This window comes from Pseudorasbora parva, chromosome 21 (genome assembly GCF_024679245.1).
Source record: "Pseudorasbora parva isolate DD20220531a chromosome 21, ASM2467924v1, whole genome shotgun sequence".
NCBI classification, from domain to species: Eukaryota; Metazoa; Chordata; class Actinopteri; order Cypriniformes; family Gobionidae; genus Pseudorasbora; species Pseudorasbora parva.
The window spans coordinates 9,987,393-10,002,596 of NC_090192.1; the positions used below are offsets into that span (position 1 = coordinate 9,987,393).

Genomic DNA, 15,204 nt, shown 5'->3' on the forward strand with positions numbered 1-15,204 from the left:
TCGTGGAATTGTTAATTTGCAAATCCTTAATTATTCATCATAGCCCCTAAGCTAACTGAGTAGCTACAATCAATTCATTCAGTTTATTGACACCCCTTCCGTTAAAAAAATATAGGCATTTAATTCAGATGTATTTCATTGATTTGATTTAAAAGAATCCATCGGAAAAGTGAAGACAACGTTTTGAAGTTTTATTTTATTCATATAGCCTAAAGATAATTTTATTTGGATAATTTTGTTTTATTACCATACAATATTCCTAACACCTCTACCTCCGTAATATTTCAGTCCGGATCGGCCCATGACAGATTAGTTAAACTGTTAATAACTTAAATAATCTGTTAAATGTGTTTTGAGTACAAATATTTCTTATGATTAAATTAGCAATTTTAATATTAGCAATCTTAAATTGTTCTCAGTGTTACTAGTCATAATGGCATTTTTACCAGTGAGAATTCAGTTGTAGACATTTAGCACCTCTGTCTCTGTCTGAGTTTTCTGTTTCTGTGTCCACAGGTCAGGCTGACAGGACGCTGCAGAGCGACAGCCAACAGAGCTCAGATGAGGATGAACATCCATTCTCTTCATCTTCATCTTCATCTTCAACTTCATCTAAATGCTCTTGCATTGGTAAGAATAGGCTTTTAATAAAGAAGTTATGGCTCCGTTTCTATTTCTGTTTTCAATGGCTGATTTAATGTCTGACATTTTCCCGACTCAGGCCATTTCGGATCCAGAAGAACTGCTTCCACAGATTCTTCGCTGGGCATCATGTCATCCTTGTCCCAGAGCAGCAGAGGCTCAGTCAACGTCCTTTGGAGGTGGAGTGGCGATGAATCGGACAGCCGAAGCGAACAGGGCAGGTCTGACAGCTTTGATTGGTCGTGCCCTCCGCTGCCAGGTCAAGTTCCTGTCGAGCCAACAGGGACTTCTAATGGCCGAAATGTTCAGGGTGCCGTGGAGGCTTCTCCCCTGAACAAGATCTCAACAGGTGAGACTGAAATAAGGCTGGCCAGTGTAAAGTGTACAGACAGAGATTTTGCTATTTCATGCATAACTGCTTCAAGTTTTTATCATGGTAATGTCCGTTCACATTTACTGCTGCTCAGCACAACTATGCTGAAATTTTCTCTTTTTTTGTGTGTGAAATATTTTTATTGGATATTCGTCAGAACATTCAGAGAAAATTCAAAAGTAATGTTCCCATAATGCAAAATTATAAAATAGAATGTTCCTTTAACCAAGAGAAAAGCATTTTTGAAACATTGAAAAAAACTGGACGTTTTGAACATTCAGGGAACATTTAGAAATAACGCTTTCTTAATTTAATGGTAATGTTAGCAAAACATCTCAATAAGACAAAATCAATTTTTGAGCAAGTTCATAACCAGCCAGTGTTCAAAATGATCTTCTTACCTTAGTCCGATTCACAGCGGTAAGCTTGTAATAATGTTTTATAATTTGAGTGGTACTGGTGGGTTTCTGCTGGAAATTCGAGCATGTCTTTGCGTCTTTACGTCACATCTGTATAAAGAAGGAGTCCGGCTAGTAGTAGTATCGCATCTGAGGATGCTGCAGGTGGCGGATCATTTATAGCCTTTACTCACAGCAGCTGAAATAATTAAACTTGTCATTTTGATGGCGGATTGTAATCCAGAAAGGTCCAAACGACAATCATCAGTGACAACTGGAGATTCACTCGTAGTCTTTAATTCAGATGTATTTCATAGATTTGATTTAAAAGAATCCATCGGAAAAGTGAAGGCAACGTTTTTAAGTTTTATTTTATTCATATAGCCTAAAGATAATTTTATTTGGATAATTTTGTTTTATTACCATACAATATTCCTAACACCTCTACCTCCGTAATATTTCAGTCCGGATCGGCCCATGACAGATTAGTTAAACTGTTAATAACTTAAATAATTAGCAATTTTAATATTAGCAATCTTAAATTGTTCTCAGTGTTGCTAGTCATAATGGCATTTTTACCAGTGAGAATTCAGTTGTAGACATTTAGCACCTCTGTCTCTGTCTGAGTTTTCTGTTTCTGTGTCCACAGGTCAGGCTGACAGGACGCTGCAGAGCGACAGCCAACAGAGCTCAGATGAGGATGAACATCCATTCTCTTCATCTTCATCTTCAACTTCATCTAAATGCTCTTGCATTGGTAAGAATAGGCTTTTAATAAAGAAGTTATGGCTCCGTTTCTATTTCTGTTTTCAATGGCTGATTTGATGTCTGAAATTTTCCCGACTCAGGCCATTTCGGATCCAGAAGAACTGCTTCCACAGATTCTTCGCTGGGCATCATGTCATCCTTGTCCCTGAGCAGCAGAGGCTCATTCAACGTCCTTTGGAGGTGGAGTGGCGATGGATCGGACAGCCGAAGGGAACAGGGCAGGTCTGACAGCTCTGATTGGTCGTGCCCTCCGCTGCCAAGTCAAGTTCCTGTCGAGCCAACAGGGACTTCTAATGGCCGAAATGTTCAGGGTGCCGTGGAGGCTTCTCCCCTGAACAAGATCTCAACAGGTGAGACTGAAATAAGGCTGGCCAGTGTAAAGTGTACAGACAGAGATTTTGCTATTTCATGCATAACTGCTTCAAGTTTTTATCATGGTAATGTCCGTTCACATTTACTGTTGCTCAGCACAACTTCGCTGACATTTTTTTTTGTTTTAGAAATATTTTAATTGGACATTCGTCAGAACATTTTCAGAACATTCAGAGAGAATTCAAAATCTAATTCTCAATAAGCCATGAACTCAGTGGTACTTGTGCTGTCTGACACACACCCGAAACTTGCGCACAGAAAGCCGCTTCTCAGACGGCAAACAATCCAGAATAGAATTCTATTTCAAGACTTTTTGCTTTTGAATTGTCAAATACACAGAAAATTGTCAAACTGGCTGTCATATTACATATTACATTTATTATGGCATAAATAACACATAGCTATGCATTTAAAAATTAACGTTTATTTAAATATATTGTATTTAATATAACATAAATATATTATATTTGCCATTACCAGAACTGATTTGGTCAAATGAAGCCAAAAAGATCAGATAAAGCAAGAAAAATAACTATATTGTGACCACTAATATTTGTAAAATAAGATTTTGGGACATTTATGCAGGCATTATCTAGAAATCAGGAGGATAGCCTGGAAGTATTTCCATTACTTTGGATTTATAACATTACAGATGAAAATGTCAAAGTTAAATGTAAGTTATGTCATTATATCGTTGCTTAATTTGACGTCATTCAAATGAAAATCTTCATTTCAGAAAATCCTACAGAATGTGGGAAAGGGAAAAGAATTCGTTCTTTCTTCAAGAGGGTATGGAAGGCTATGAAGAGTTCTGTCTGCTGCTGTTGTCTCAGTAGTGCTGTGGATGTTGTGGAGCCTTTTTCCCCTGATCCTGAGCCATCATCATCTGCGTCAGATCCCTCCGGCGTCAAGCTAAATGATGGTAAATCGCTGATCATTATTTCTCCAACATCGTTTTAAACAGTATTGTCATCTTGTTTTTCACTGAAAATAATGCTTATGGCTTGTTTCGAGGAAATATTGAAAAAAAATTTTTTAGGTCATATATTTCTCATATTTTTCTGTTTGTTTTTCAGAGTCTTTTGAGTCTCTCTATAATGTGGGAGAGATGCTTGGATCCGGAGGATTTGGCAGCGTGTACAAGGGAACACGCAAATTTGATGGCAAAAAGGTAAATCTGACTGAATTGTTCAAACATTTTGCTCTTGAATGCATCAAAACATATTTCAAACTAACTTTCTTTTTTGTTGCAGGTTGCCATCAAGCAGTTAAGCAAGACTGAAAACAATCGTTATCTCTATATTGTAAGTTGGCCAAAACCTGAATATGTATTTAGTCGTTACAGTGCAGATTACTGTAGTTAATACACCCGTAGAAAGCATTAACTGTAAATGTGATTGACAAATAAGCCTAGAGGCACCAAATAACTTTGAGCTGAAAAGGCTCTTTTGAATGTATCTAAAAAGATACTTTAAAAAAAAGGACTTTTTCAAAGATACTGTGATATATTTTCTTCATATTTTTACTCAGCTAACCTTCTGATTAATATTTTTCTCTAGCCTGGGCATCCCAAACCTCTCGTTACAGAAGTGGCGCTGCTGCTGATGATGAGGCGAAAACCCATAAGCCCGCTCATCATACAGCTATACGAGTGGTTTGAACATCCTGGAAAATTCACTCTTGTTATGGAGTTCCCGGAGCCTTGCATGAGCTTGCGGGACTACATCGTTCGTAAACCCATCCTGTATGAACCCACAGCACGGTTCATCATGCGACAGGCTCTGCTGGCAGTACAGGTCTGCATCGAGCATGGTGTTTTTCATAATGACATTCATGCGGAGAATTTCCTGTTGAATGAAAGGACGTTGGAGCTCAAGCTGATAGACTTTGGCTGCGGTCAGCTATTTAGCAGTGATGGCTACGAGAGCAGAACATACGCTGGTGAGCATTTTGAGAGTGTGAAAACCTGAATGTAGTGACTTATTATTAAATGCTTTAAAAAAAAAGCTCATCAATGTGCAAATGTCTTGTTTACAGGACTACCGTATTACTGCCCACCTGAAGTCTTAACAGAGCCTCGTTTCCACGCCGTACCAGCAAATGTGTGGGCTCTAGGAGTGCTGTTGTTCACTATGGTGCACGTATTTCATCCCTTTCCCAATTGGAAACAAATCAGAGAAGCCAAAATTCCATTAATGTACCACAACTTATCCAAAAGTGAGTGAATCATATTGACAACATTGATAACACACACACACACACACACACACACACACACACACACACACACACACAAAGCAAAGGCTCTGAACAGAAACAGTTAAAGATGAAGTATGTAAGATTATATATAGCTCAACGTATAGCGAGAGTTTGGGGCGTGGCTACTGTAGCAGGTGGAGCCATGGGAAAAGAAATTTAGCTAAAGAAGTGAAAAACAAAATTCGCTGCATTTATACCTTACACAAGTCATGAACATGTCAAAGTGAACAAAGCATTGTGATACAAAGCACGCTTCAATAATAATAATAATAATAATAATAGATTTCATTTATAATGCAATTTTCATTCCGAAGAATCCCAAAGTGCAACAAAGGGAAAAAATAAAAAAAAATTAATAACAAGTAAAAATACAGAACAATACAAACAATCAACCAACACAGAAAACTGAACAGAAACAGAGCTGATGGTGAACAGAAAACAGAGCTAATGATATATCATAGTCATGCTCCCGTTCAGAAAGATACATTTTCATAAAGACAAATGCAACACCGCTGAAAGTATTCCTAATATGTTGAACCTTAAACAAGAGCTGTGTTTGTGATGTTGGGGAAGACATAATGAACAAAAGGGGCCGTTGCAAGGTTTTTTGAAAATATTATTTATTTTGTAATTCCGGCCTGTGCCACTAGTGTGACAGAAACTACATACTTCACTTTTAAAGTAAAGCTGAAGAACATTTTACAGTATAATAATCATGTTTTAGATGCTGTTTTCATAGATGAATGACTAACTCCTTATTAAAATTTGTACAGAATACAGGGATCTGATTAGCCAGTGCCTAGCCCGGGATCCAACTAAACGGCCAACGTTAGAGCAGATGTCACGACATAGATGGATGAGATGACCTTCTGTAGATTGGAGAAGTTCAGGAGATTCACTCGATCAGTGATTTCAGCAGGTGTGAGGAAGTGTAACAGACAGAGTAGGATTATTATCATTTGTCTTATTTCAAATTTGCGTTCTTGTTATAGTCAAGTCACCTTCATTTATGAAGTGCTTCATACAATACAGATCATTTCAAAGCGGCTTTACTGTAATAAACAGGGAAATATACAGTGTAATAAACTCTAAAAATCATGATTCATGAGTTGACTTGTTCATATAATCTTTGTATTGAATAGGAAACAACATACTTGCTGTCCTTGGTGGAGGGCTTGAGCTCGAGACTTGAGCCGAAGCCTGATGTCCAACCCCAACCTGACTGAGAACTCAGAGCCTGTCCACGTCTGAGCAAGAACACGAGAGACTGCAAGACTGGGAAGACGTCATCAGTCATCACAGCCACATTTGCTTTGATTTTAAACGTCAAGACAAGTCATCTTTATTTATATAGCGCCTTATATATGACCGATCTTTACTCACAGCAGCTGGAATATTTAAACTGGTCATTTTGATGGCGGATTGTAATCCAGAAAGGTCCAAACGACAATCATCAGTGACAACTGGAGATTCACTCGTAGTCAAAAGCAAAAGATTCGTCTGTACAGAAATTGAAACCTGCAGGAAACGCTAAAACACGCTCACGCAATACTGATATTTTTAGCATGAACAAATTGAGAACAAAGTTTTGCGGGGAAAATTTAATTTTTTCTCATAAATTTAATGGAATTGTTTTTAGATACTTCACCTTTAAATTCATGTTTTTAAAATTCGTGGAATTGTTAATTTGCAAAGCTTTAATTATTCATCATAGCCCCTAAGCTAACTGAGTAGCTACAATCAATTCATTCAGTTTATTGACACCCCTTCAGTTAAAAAAATATAGGCATTTAATTCAGATGTGTTTCTTTTATTCTGTTATTTGATTTAAAATAATCCATCAGAAAAGTGAAGTCAAATTTTCCAAGTATTATTTTATTCATATAGTTAATTTTTCCTTTACTACCGTACAGTATTCTGAACGCTTCTACTTCTGTTAAACGTCATCAGTCGCTGCCCAATACTGTTCCATTTCAAAGTTTACATCTAGCCAAGAATAGTTTAAATCCCCGGATGTGTCCTTTTATCAAGGATGCATCAAGAGGTGACTTTAGCCGACTTGAGACAGACAGGTATCCCAGAATGCATCTCGTGCCAAACAACAAGTGTCATTAGCAGAGGAGAAACCCAGTGTAATTTAAAAATACTACTGTTAATGTTTCACTAAATGTACTTGTTTAAAGTTCAAACCTGTGGTTTATTCATAAAGAGATCGCCTATTTGAATTTGATCTGCCGTTTTCAGAGTTGTGAGATCCAGTCGATCACCGGGCGCTCAGCGCTCTTTAACCCCTCTGAGAGCAGCCTTTCTTCAGCTAGTTCTTCTGATGTTTGCCGCTGACTCTGATGTCTCTGTAGTGGTTAAACATGAGATATAATTTGTCTAACTGGCAAATCATTTTGGCTGAGCTTGAGCAAAGTGAAGTTTCATAACTTTGTATTTTTAGGCTTGTTTAATAGTTGTAGCCTACTAGCACTGACTTTGTATGTTTGACTGGATTGTTTGCTTTATTTCTTGTATAGCTTCTTATACCCTTATAATGGCTATTTGATCTTACATAAACTGGCATTTAACAAAAAGAGACTTTTTTGTTATATTTAATTTTTTACACTGATAAATATATATGCACACTTATTGTCTGAACCACATATTGTTTTATATATTTTTTAATAAAAAAAGTAAACAAAAAGCGGCAGGGTTGTTTTTTATATTTTGTTTTGTCATAAATATACATGCAGTGAAGATAATAAAGGTACGCATTACCTGAACCACATGTGTGTGGTTATTAATATGTTTAAGATTGTTTTAAATGAAAATGAAATGAGGCAGAGTGGTGTTTTTTAATACTGTAGTTTAAAATACACATACAGAGGTATAGATAACAGGATTAGAGCGAGCTGAGTGACGCGATGAAGAACGCGCTGCAGCACGCAACAGTTTCAGAACCACGTCGTCCACAGAACCGTAAGTTAGCCGCGCTACCCATTCACGTGATTTTCTTTCGTTAAATATAAGCTTTCACGGCAGTTTTCACGTGGATTTTAATCGGAGCGATGTCTACAATATTTAACAACAATACTTTTTAATAAAGTCACTTTTCTGTTCATTCTGTTCTGAGATGAAACCTGGATGAAACTAGTGATCGACCGATATATCGGCGCCATCTTGTGGACGTTTTTAGAATTCCATACGCGCGCCATTAAAGGACAGCGTGATGATGAGTCAACAGCGGTGTTCAAAGGTAAAATAACCTGAATCCCTCAATTAATCAACTTTGTTTAACATAACAGTAATGCACAATTGAGATAACCTCAAATAGGATGTAATGAGATGATGGTATAGTTATGTAGTTGGCGCCAGGTAGAGGCGAACTCACTGACGGAGTCAGTCAGATAATCCGTCATCATGTCACAATAAAGATGTAACTTCACATGAATGAAATAAAACAGCCATGAATGAGAGCATGTTGAAAATAAAAGCGCCAAACTTATTTCTCTCTCTGTGTTAATTCTCAGTCGCATTGCTCCCGCATATAGGCTAGTCACTGTATGTAGGCTAAACAAGACCGACTCGTTTAAAACTCCTTAAATTATATTAACGTCTGCTATATAACATCGAATTAATTACAGCTCCCTGAAAATTAATTATTATGCCTATCTCCGCAAGACGTGTAACGTTAAGTTAAACGCAGAGATGAAAACAGCGCTCTGTCATCAGCATTTCATAGACTGGCACAAACATTCATTTTGATACCGTAGATGAGATTGACACTTTAAGAAAAGTAAACAAACCAGCGAATACAGCATAGCTTTTACAATGTTTGCATATTCCAGAGAATATTCACTCTTTAGTCTATTAAACACATAAACATTTTAAAACTGTAGTTTAAAATGAATTATTATATTTATGCTCATAGTTATGTGGAGTTGATAGACTCAACTCTCATTTATGTTCTCCATTTGAAAACATTAGACTATATAAATGCCTGTTGCCTGTTGTTAATATGGCCTTATTTATAAATAAAAAGGTAAAACAGCATTAATGTTAAAAAGACTTTGCACTGTATTAAAAAAAATCTGACTATTTAATGATGTAAATGTCTTGTTCTGTGTAAGCGAGTGAAACTGCAAAAATGACTCTGAAAAAAAAAAGCTCAGTTCAGTGCTGTTGCTGTAATTGTAAAAAACAGAAATAGCGCAATAAGTAAATATCGGCTCTATATTATCGGTTATCGACACATAAGCATACAAATAATCGGTATCGGTAAAAAAACAAAAAAAAAACCAATATCGGTCGATCACTAGATGAAACGCTGCTTGTCAATCAACAGTCATGGGAGGGGTGTCCGACTGTGTGGCGTTGGCTTGATTTGAGACAGGAACACATATAAGGAGATTAAAAAAACCACTGGATGGATTTTTTCATCATTATAGGACGGTTGTGTACATGCACTGCCAACACACATTTCCATACAATCAGCTTTTAAAAGTCCATGTACAATTATATGACTACTTTAAATCCTGATAAAGAATGTTTCTCTTATAAAAATGTGTTAATCAATTTTCAACCTGTCCTGATTTGTTGTCATGTTGGTAGTGTTTGTGTGTGTGTGTGTGTGTGTGTGTGTGTGTGTGTGTGTGTGTGTGTGTGTGTGTGTGAGTGTGTGTGTATATATATATATATACATACATGGGCGTCGGAACCATTGTGTGTGGGTGGGACAAGACCCACCCACTTTTTAAGACCAATGATATTGGACCCACTCACTTTTATCATCTCTAATTCAGCACATGTCTGCTTACATTGACTACCCTTTAACCGAGAAACTTATTATTAAACACATGTTAAACGCTTTATTTCCCCTTTTCTAATATTTTCTATTTTTTTTATTGAAAATAAATACCTTTCCGGTAATTTGAACCCGCATTTGGCGGGTTGGTTGGCGGGTGTTAATTGAGAACCCTGTTCATAGTCATCCTGTTTGATATTGAGACACACACGGATGCTTTTCAGATTTTCCATCGCAGCTTTCTCTCCATATTCTTTGCAGCCTTTAATACTCTGGATCCTTCACTGAATACCAGAAATAACTCAGTCCGGCTAAACATGTACTGTGAACAACTGAACACTTTTGTGACTAAAAGTTTTCTAAAAAGTATTTCCTTCTCAAGCAAGACAGTATTTGACTCAGTAGAAGCACATTGGGAGTGGCTTTGGACTGCACCATGCCCAGTGCATTATGGGTGTTGAGGTTTTCTGACTTGTTTGCCTAAAAGCCTTTCTACTAGCCTGGATGCCAGCCGAACTTAGCCCCGCCCACAATATTTTTAGGTTGGGCAGTTCGGTCTGGCCTTGCTCCATAGAGGAGTAATTATCCCCGAACAAAACACACCTCATAATCACAGCCCAATGGAGCAGTTTCAGACTCATATTCATACTAGAATTGAGTATGACCACGTCAGGCTACCTTTCTACTGCATAGGCAGCCAACTTTTATTTAAATCCCATTTTGCCAGCAGTGAATTACCCCTTTGAGTACACGTCACTTGGTTTGATCATATGGGTTGTGGATGTCATTTCATGTTGAGCTTTATTTAATGGGGCCTTTTTTATCGTTTTATTTTTTTCAGGGAAAGATGGAGCTGACTTTGGAGATTGAGAAGGAAGCAGATGGGAGACCTGCTGGAAAAGGCAGAGATGAGCCCAATATGAATCCGAAACTCTATATATAATATAACCTTATTATTATATACATATAACCTTATATGGAATCGTTTCCTCTGAACGGTTCACCTAATAATTGTCATCTGATGTGAATTAGCAATTAAAACACGTCTATATAAAGCAACTACCTAAAGGCTGAGGTACTGACAAAATGGCTGGGAAAAAAAAGATACCTTTCAAAAAGACAAAATCAATCACGACGAAGTCAATATCCTATTCTATCCTATCCTATTTTTCCCAGTCTTTGAAGTATGTTTTATACATTACTTATTTTATTCTTTTTTTTTTCTTGCACTTGAATAAAGTTAAAGGTGTAATCTGCCGGTTGTCCTGTAGGTGACCTCATAACTCTCTCTTCTTACGATACACTTCACAATTACTCCAGAGCACTCGATCATTTGTCTAGTGCTACTTAAGTTAGGATGCTTTTGGGAAACAGACCTTAATATTAAGATCACTCGTACGATTGTTTTTATGATCAACTTAGGCTGACGAAGCTTTTGGGAAACGCAGCTCTGGCTGACAGGTGGTTGTCACGACAACAATGTAGTTTAAGAGGGCACAAGTTCGCGTTCATTTACACTGAATCAAAACCGTTTCTATGTCGCTTTTGATATCAGGGGCCGTGGTGGGTCAGACACGGCATGTTTTAAGTCTGCTTTAATGCGGCTTTGCGTCTTTACACAGAATTTTGAGCAGACACAGACCCGCTTTAGAGCCGCCTTAACTCGGCTGTGTAAAGGCATCTTTAGTGCTATCATTCAGTGGGATCTTGTTGTATTCATTACCAGTAAGGACACACTTCATCAATCCTTTCACAAAGGTGATGTTTAGACTTCAGTATTTTCAGAACTACATCTCCATGAAAATCGTCAAACCCTTCAATTGAGTGCTGGAGGAGTTCAGCATTTTATCCATGTAATGTGTTTTTGGAAATGGTTAATTTTCTTTATGACAATCAGACCATTCATGCAGTGTTTGTTTTGTTGTGGTTGTTTAGGTTTTTACCATTAATCACTCTTTGCACCATTATTACATTTCATCATGAATTTTCACTTTTTGGTTCAGGTTTCACTGATGTTTGGAGACATTTGTACACAAACCATGAAGTGTTTTCTATTGTGAAAGTCTTTTATTGTGTTATATTCTCAGATCATTTTAAAGTTTATTGCTTAAATGTTTAAAATTGTTAAATAAAGACATATGTGTTTTAATTGTGTCAATTTGTCTTGAATTAGATTTCATTTTGTCATTTTAACAATAAAAACTGCCATGTTCAATTTACATTATCTAATGGCACACAAATGCAAGTATTCTGGGATTGTGATATGATCAGAGTTTACTGGATGGAGATTCAGAAGATTATTGGTCAATCTTTTGCCCTTTCTCTGAGTATCTTTTGAACTGTCAAGCTGCAATTTCTCTGCGTTTATGATTTTCACCTAAACTCTAATGCTTTCTTGCATATTTGTTCTCCTAGAACTTAGGAATGTATGTTGAATGCCTTTATCTCTTGATTTCTGTTCATTCTGGTCCTGTCGCTCATTATACCTTCAGATTGTTCACCATTGTATGTCACAGTTACAGTGAGATACCTGTCCCACTGTCGTGTTATTGTAAAACTATTGCAAGACAGATACAAAAAATGGCACATAAACATGGTATATTTTAGCAGTGAAAAAAATTTCAAATACGTTTTATATTATTTATGTCCTTGTTCAAGCTCTTTCTGAACATCTGCATGATTGAAAATGTAATGTTGAGTTTGTTCAATAAAAAAGTGAATATTAAGTGACTTATATTTTAGATAGATGTTAGGCATTATATTTTACATGATCTCATGTACTGCACATGATGATTTTACATGTCTAAAGTATACTTTAAAAAGTATAAAACTTGCATTTCAATGAGGAAAAATGAACTGAATGCACCAAGAAAAGCTTTTGACAGAGCACAGTACCCCAGAACAATCCTTCTCAAACCTGTCCAGGACCCAGTTGTTCAAAAGTTTGGTCTAGATTTGGAAAAGCCGTGTTTTGCTATCCAGAATCAGGTAATCTTTCTTATCTTTGTGCTGGAGCACTGCTCATCTGGATTTGCAGTGCTCAAAATGGGGTTACTTTCCATAATGTAGAATGCTAGCTGTAAAGAACCACAGGTATAGAAGAGTCTAAATCTATTGACTCTCTTCATTTTAAATTGATATGGAAAAAAGAATTGGAACAGCAGGAAATCTTCAATGCAGTCATACTCTACAGGAGGTTTAACCTTTGTTTGTTTTTTTAAATGAGTTGGTTGAAACAAGTTTAAAGGGGAATTCTGTTTGTTTCTGGATTGTTAGTTAGATTTTTAAGAACTTACTTTTTTTTTGCTTTCATGTGATTTTTACATTTTTCAAACTTTCAAGCGTCATGGAAGCTGCATTAAACAACTTTTCTCTCATATAATATTAGCAATCTTATATTGTTCCCAGTGTTAGTCGTAATTGCATTTTTACTAGTAAGAATTCAGTTGTTGAGCTCTCTAATTCAGTTCTTACCAGTAAAAATGCAATTAGCCTACGAGTAGCGCTGGGAAAAATTTAACAATTAAAGATAAACTGGCTTGCCAAAGTAAAGGGCGAATTAAATGAATAGACTTTATAATAAGATTATGTCCACATTTGTCCTCCCTTGTGCCGTTTTGCGCATTTTGGACAGAAGCAACGACTCAATCCATTAGACTGTAGGCGTTTGTGCAATGATTCATTTTTTGTATTATTTTCGGTGGAAAAATAATTCCACCGAAAATAATAGTCTAATAATAATAATAATAATAATGACTGTTCAGAAACCATACATCTTATTTTTAAAAAACGTCAAAGTTAAGTTTGTAGCTATTTAATAAAGTATTCAGATTGGATGTGTGATCACGTGCTCTGCTCATGCACGTGCAATTTTTGTTGCTACAGCGACGTGTGTTATGAATTCTGAACGCATATACCATAGACATGCGCGTGCATTTTAGTTGCTATAGCGACGCGTGATATGAATTCTGAATACAAATATACACACGCGAACCGATCGCTATCTGTTGGTTCAATTGACCAATTCACGCACTTGCAGAATATTTTCTGTGCTGCTGATTTTGTGATTTTGAAGCAAATTTCGGAGAGACTTTTATTCTTGAAGAACATCGGAAGATAATATCCTTTAAAAAGTTATATTTTTGTTCATTTTATCTTTGAAGATACTTTTAATTTATTATTCTTTTATTATTTTAGAAGGAGTTTGGAGTTTTATTAAATTTTTTTGTTTAATTTTTTTATTTTGGGAGGCAGTATTTCTAAGGAGAGTTGTAGATTATTGTATTTTGTATTGTATTGTGTTTTGTGTTGTGTTGTTTTTTATTGCAGTTTGCACTCGAAGGATGTCGATGGCTCACATGATGGGTGAAAGAGGAGGTGAGTGTGCTTTTGGTTTTCACTTGTTTATGGTTTGATGTTGTACAATGATTGACTACATTAATGTGAAGAAAATTGTGTAAGGTTAAAAATTCCCCAATGTTCTCTGCTTAGTGATCACATGTATTTGATTCCTTGCATATGAAATAAAACTTTTCAATTTGAGTAACGTAACTATAGTAACAATATTTGTTCACTGACATTGATCACTGACATTGTTTATTGATTATTATTGAAAAATGACCAACTAACATTATGTGATATGTGAAATATTCCAGACTCAGGGCGTTCCAGATCCAGAAGAGCTGCTTTCTCTCAGATGGCTGGTCAGGAGATTTGGGGACCCAGTTCTGATGACCGCGATCCGCTGCCAGACCCGATCCAGATCCAGGCCCTTCCCAGATATTTAGCACCTTCGTCTCTGTCTGAGTTTTCTGTTTTTGTGTCCACAGGTCAGGCTGACAGGAAGAGGACGCGGCAGAGCGACAGCCGACAGAGCTCAGATGATGATGAACATCCGCTCACTTCATCTTCATCTAAATGCTCTTGCATGGGTCAGAATAGTATTTTAATAAAGAAGTTATGGCTCCATTTCTATTTCTAATTTCAATGGCTGATTTGATGTCTAAAATTTTCCAGACTCAGGCCACTCCAGATCCAGGAGTGGATCGGACAGCTTTGATTGGTCGTGCCCTCCGCTGCCAGGTCAAGTTCCTGTCGAGCCAACAGGGACTTATAATGGCCGAAATGTTCAGGGTGCCGTGGAGGCGTCTATCCTGAACAAGATCTCAACAGGTGAGACTGAAATAAGGCTGGCCAGTGTAAAGTGTACAGACAGAGATTTTGCTATTTCATGCATAACTGCTTCAAGTTTTTATCATGGTAATGTCCGTTCACATTTACTGTTGCTCAGAACAATTTCGCTGAAAGTTTCTTAATTTTTTTGGAAAAGATTTGAATTGGACATTCGTCTAACATTTTCAGAACATCTAGAGAACATTCAAAAGTAAAGTTACCATAATGAAAAAGTATAAACTAGAACGTTCCTTTAACCAAGAAAAAATATGTTTTAAACATTTAGGGAACATTTAATTTTAATATTAGCAATCTTAAATTGTTCCCAGTGTTGCTAGTCATAATGGCATTTTTACCAGTGAGAATTCAGTTGTAGACATTTAGCACCTCTGTCTCTGTCTGAGTTTTCTGTTTCTGTGTCCACAGGTCAG

The 15,204-nt window shown here is 36.7% G+C and overlaps 1 protein-coding gene across 2 annotated transcripts; it reads left to right on the top strand.

The window, feature by feature from the left end:
* Positions 1-3,292: 3,292 nt before the first annotated feature.
* On the top strand, positions 3,293-6,068 carry LOC137056348 (serine/threonine-protein kinase pim-2-like). 2 transcript variants are annotated; one of them, XM_067430399.1, is made up of 6 exons: positions 3,293-3,475; positions 3,630-3,724; positions 3,807-3,857; positions 4,113-4,494; positions 4,591-4,770; positions 5,955-6,068. In XM_067430399.1, exons 1-6 carry the CDS (start codon positions 3,355-3,357, stop codon positions 6,002-6,004), a joined length of 879 nt encoding a protein of 292 aa, XP_067286500.1. In that variant the 5' UTR covers positions 3,293-3,354; the 3' UTR covers positions 6,005-6,068. The 2 variants fall into 2 exon arrangements, with proteins under 2 accessions (XP_067286500.1, XP_067286499.1); XM_067430398.1 differs by having other exon boundaries at positions 5,586-6,036.
* Positions 6,069-15,204: the final 9,136 nt, after the last annotated feature.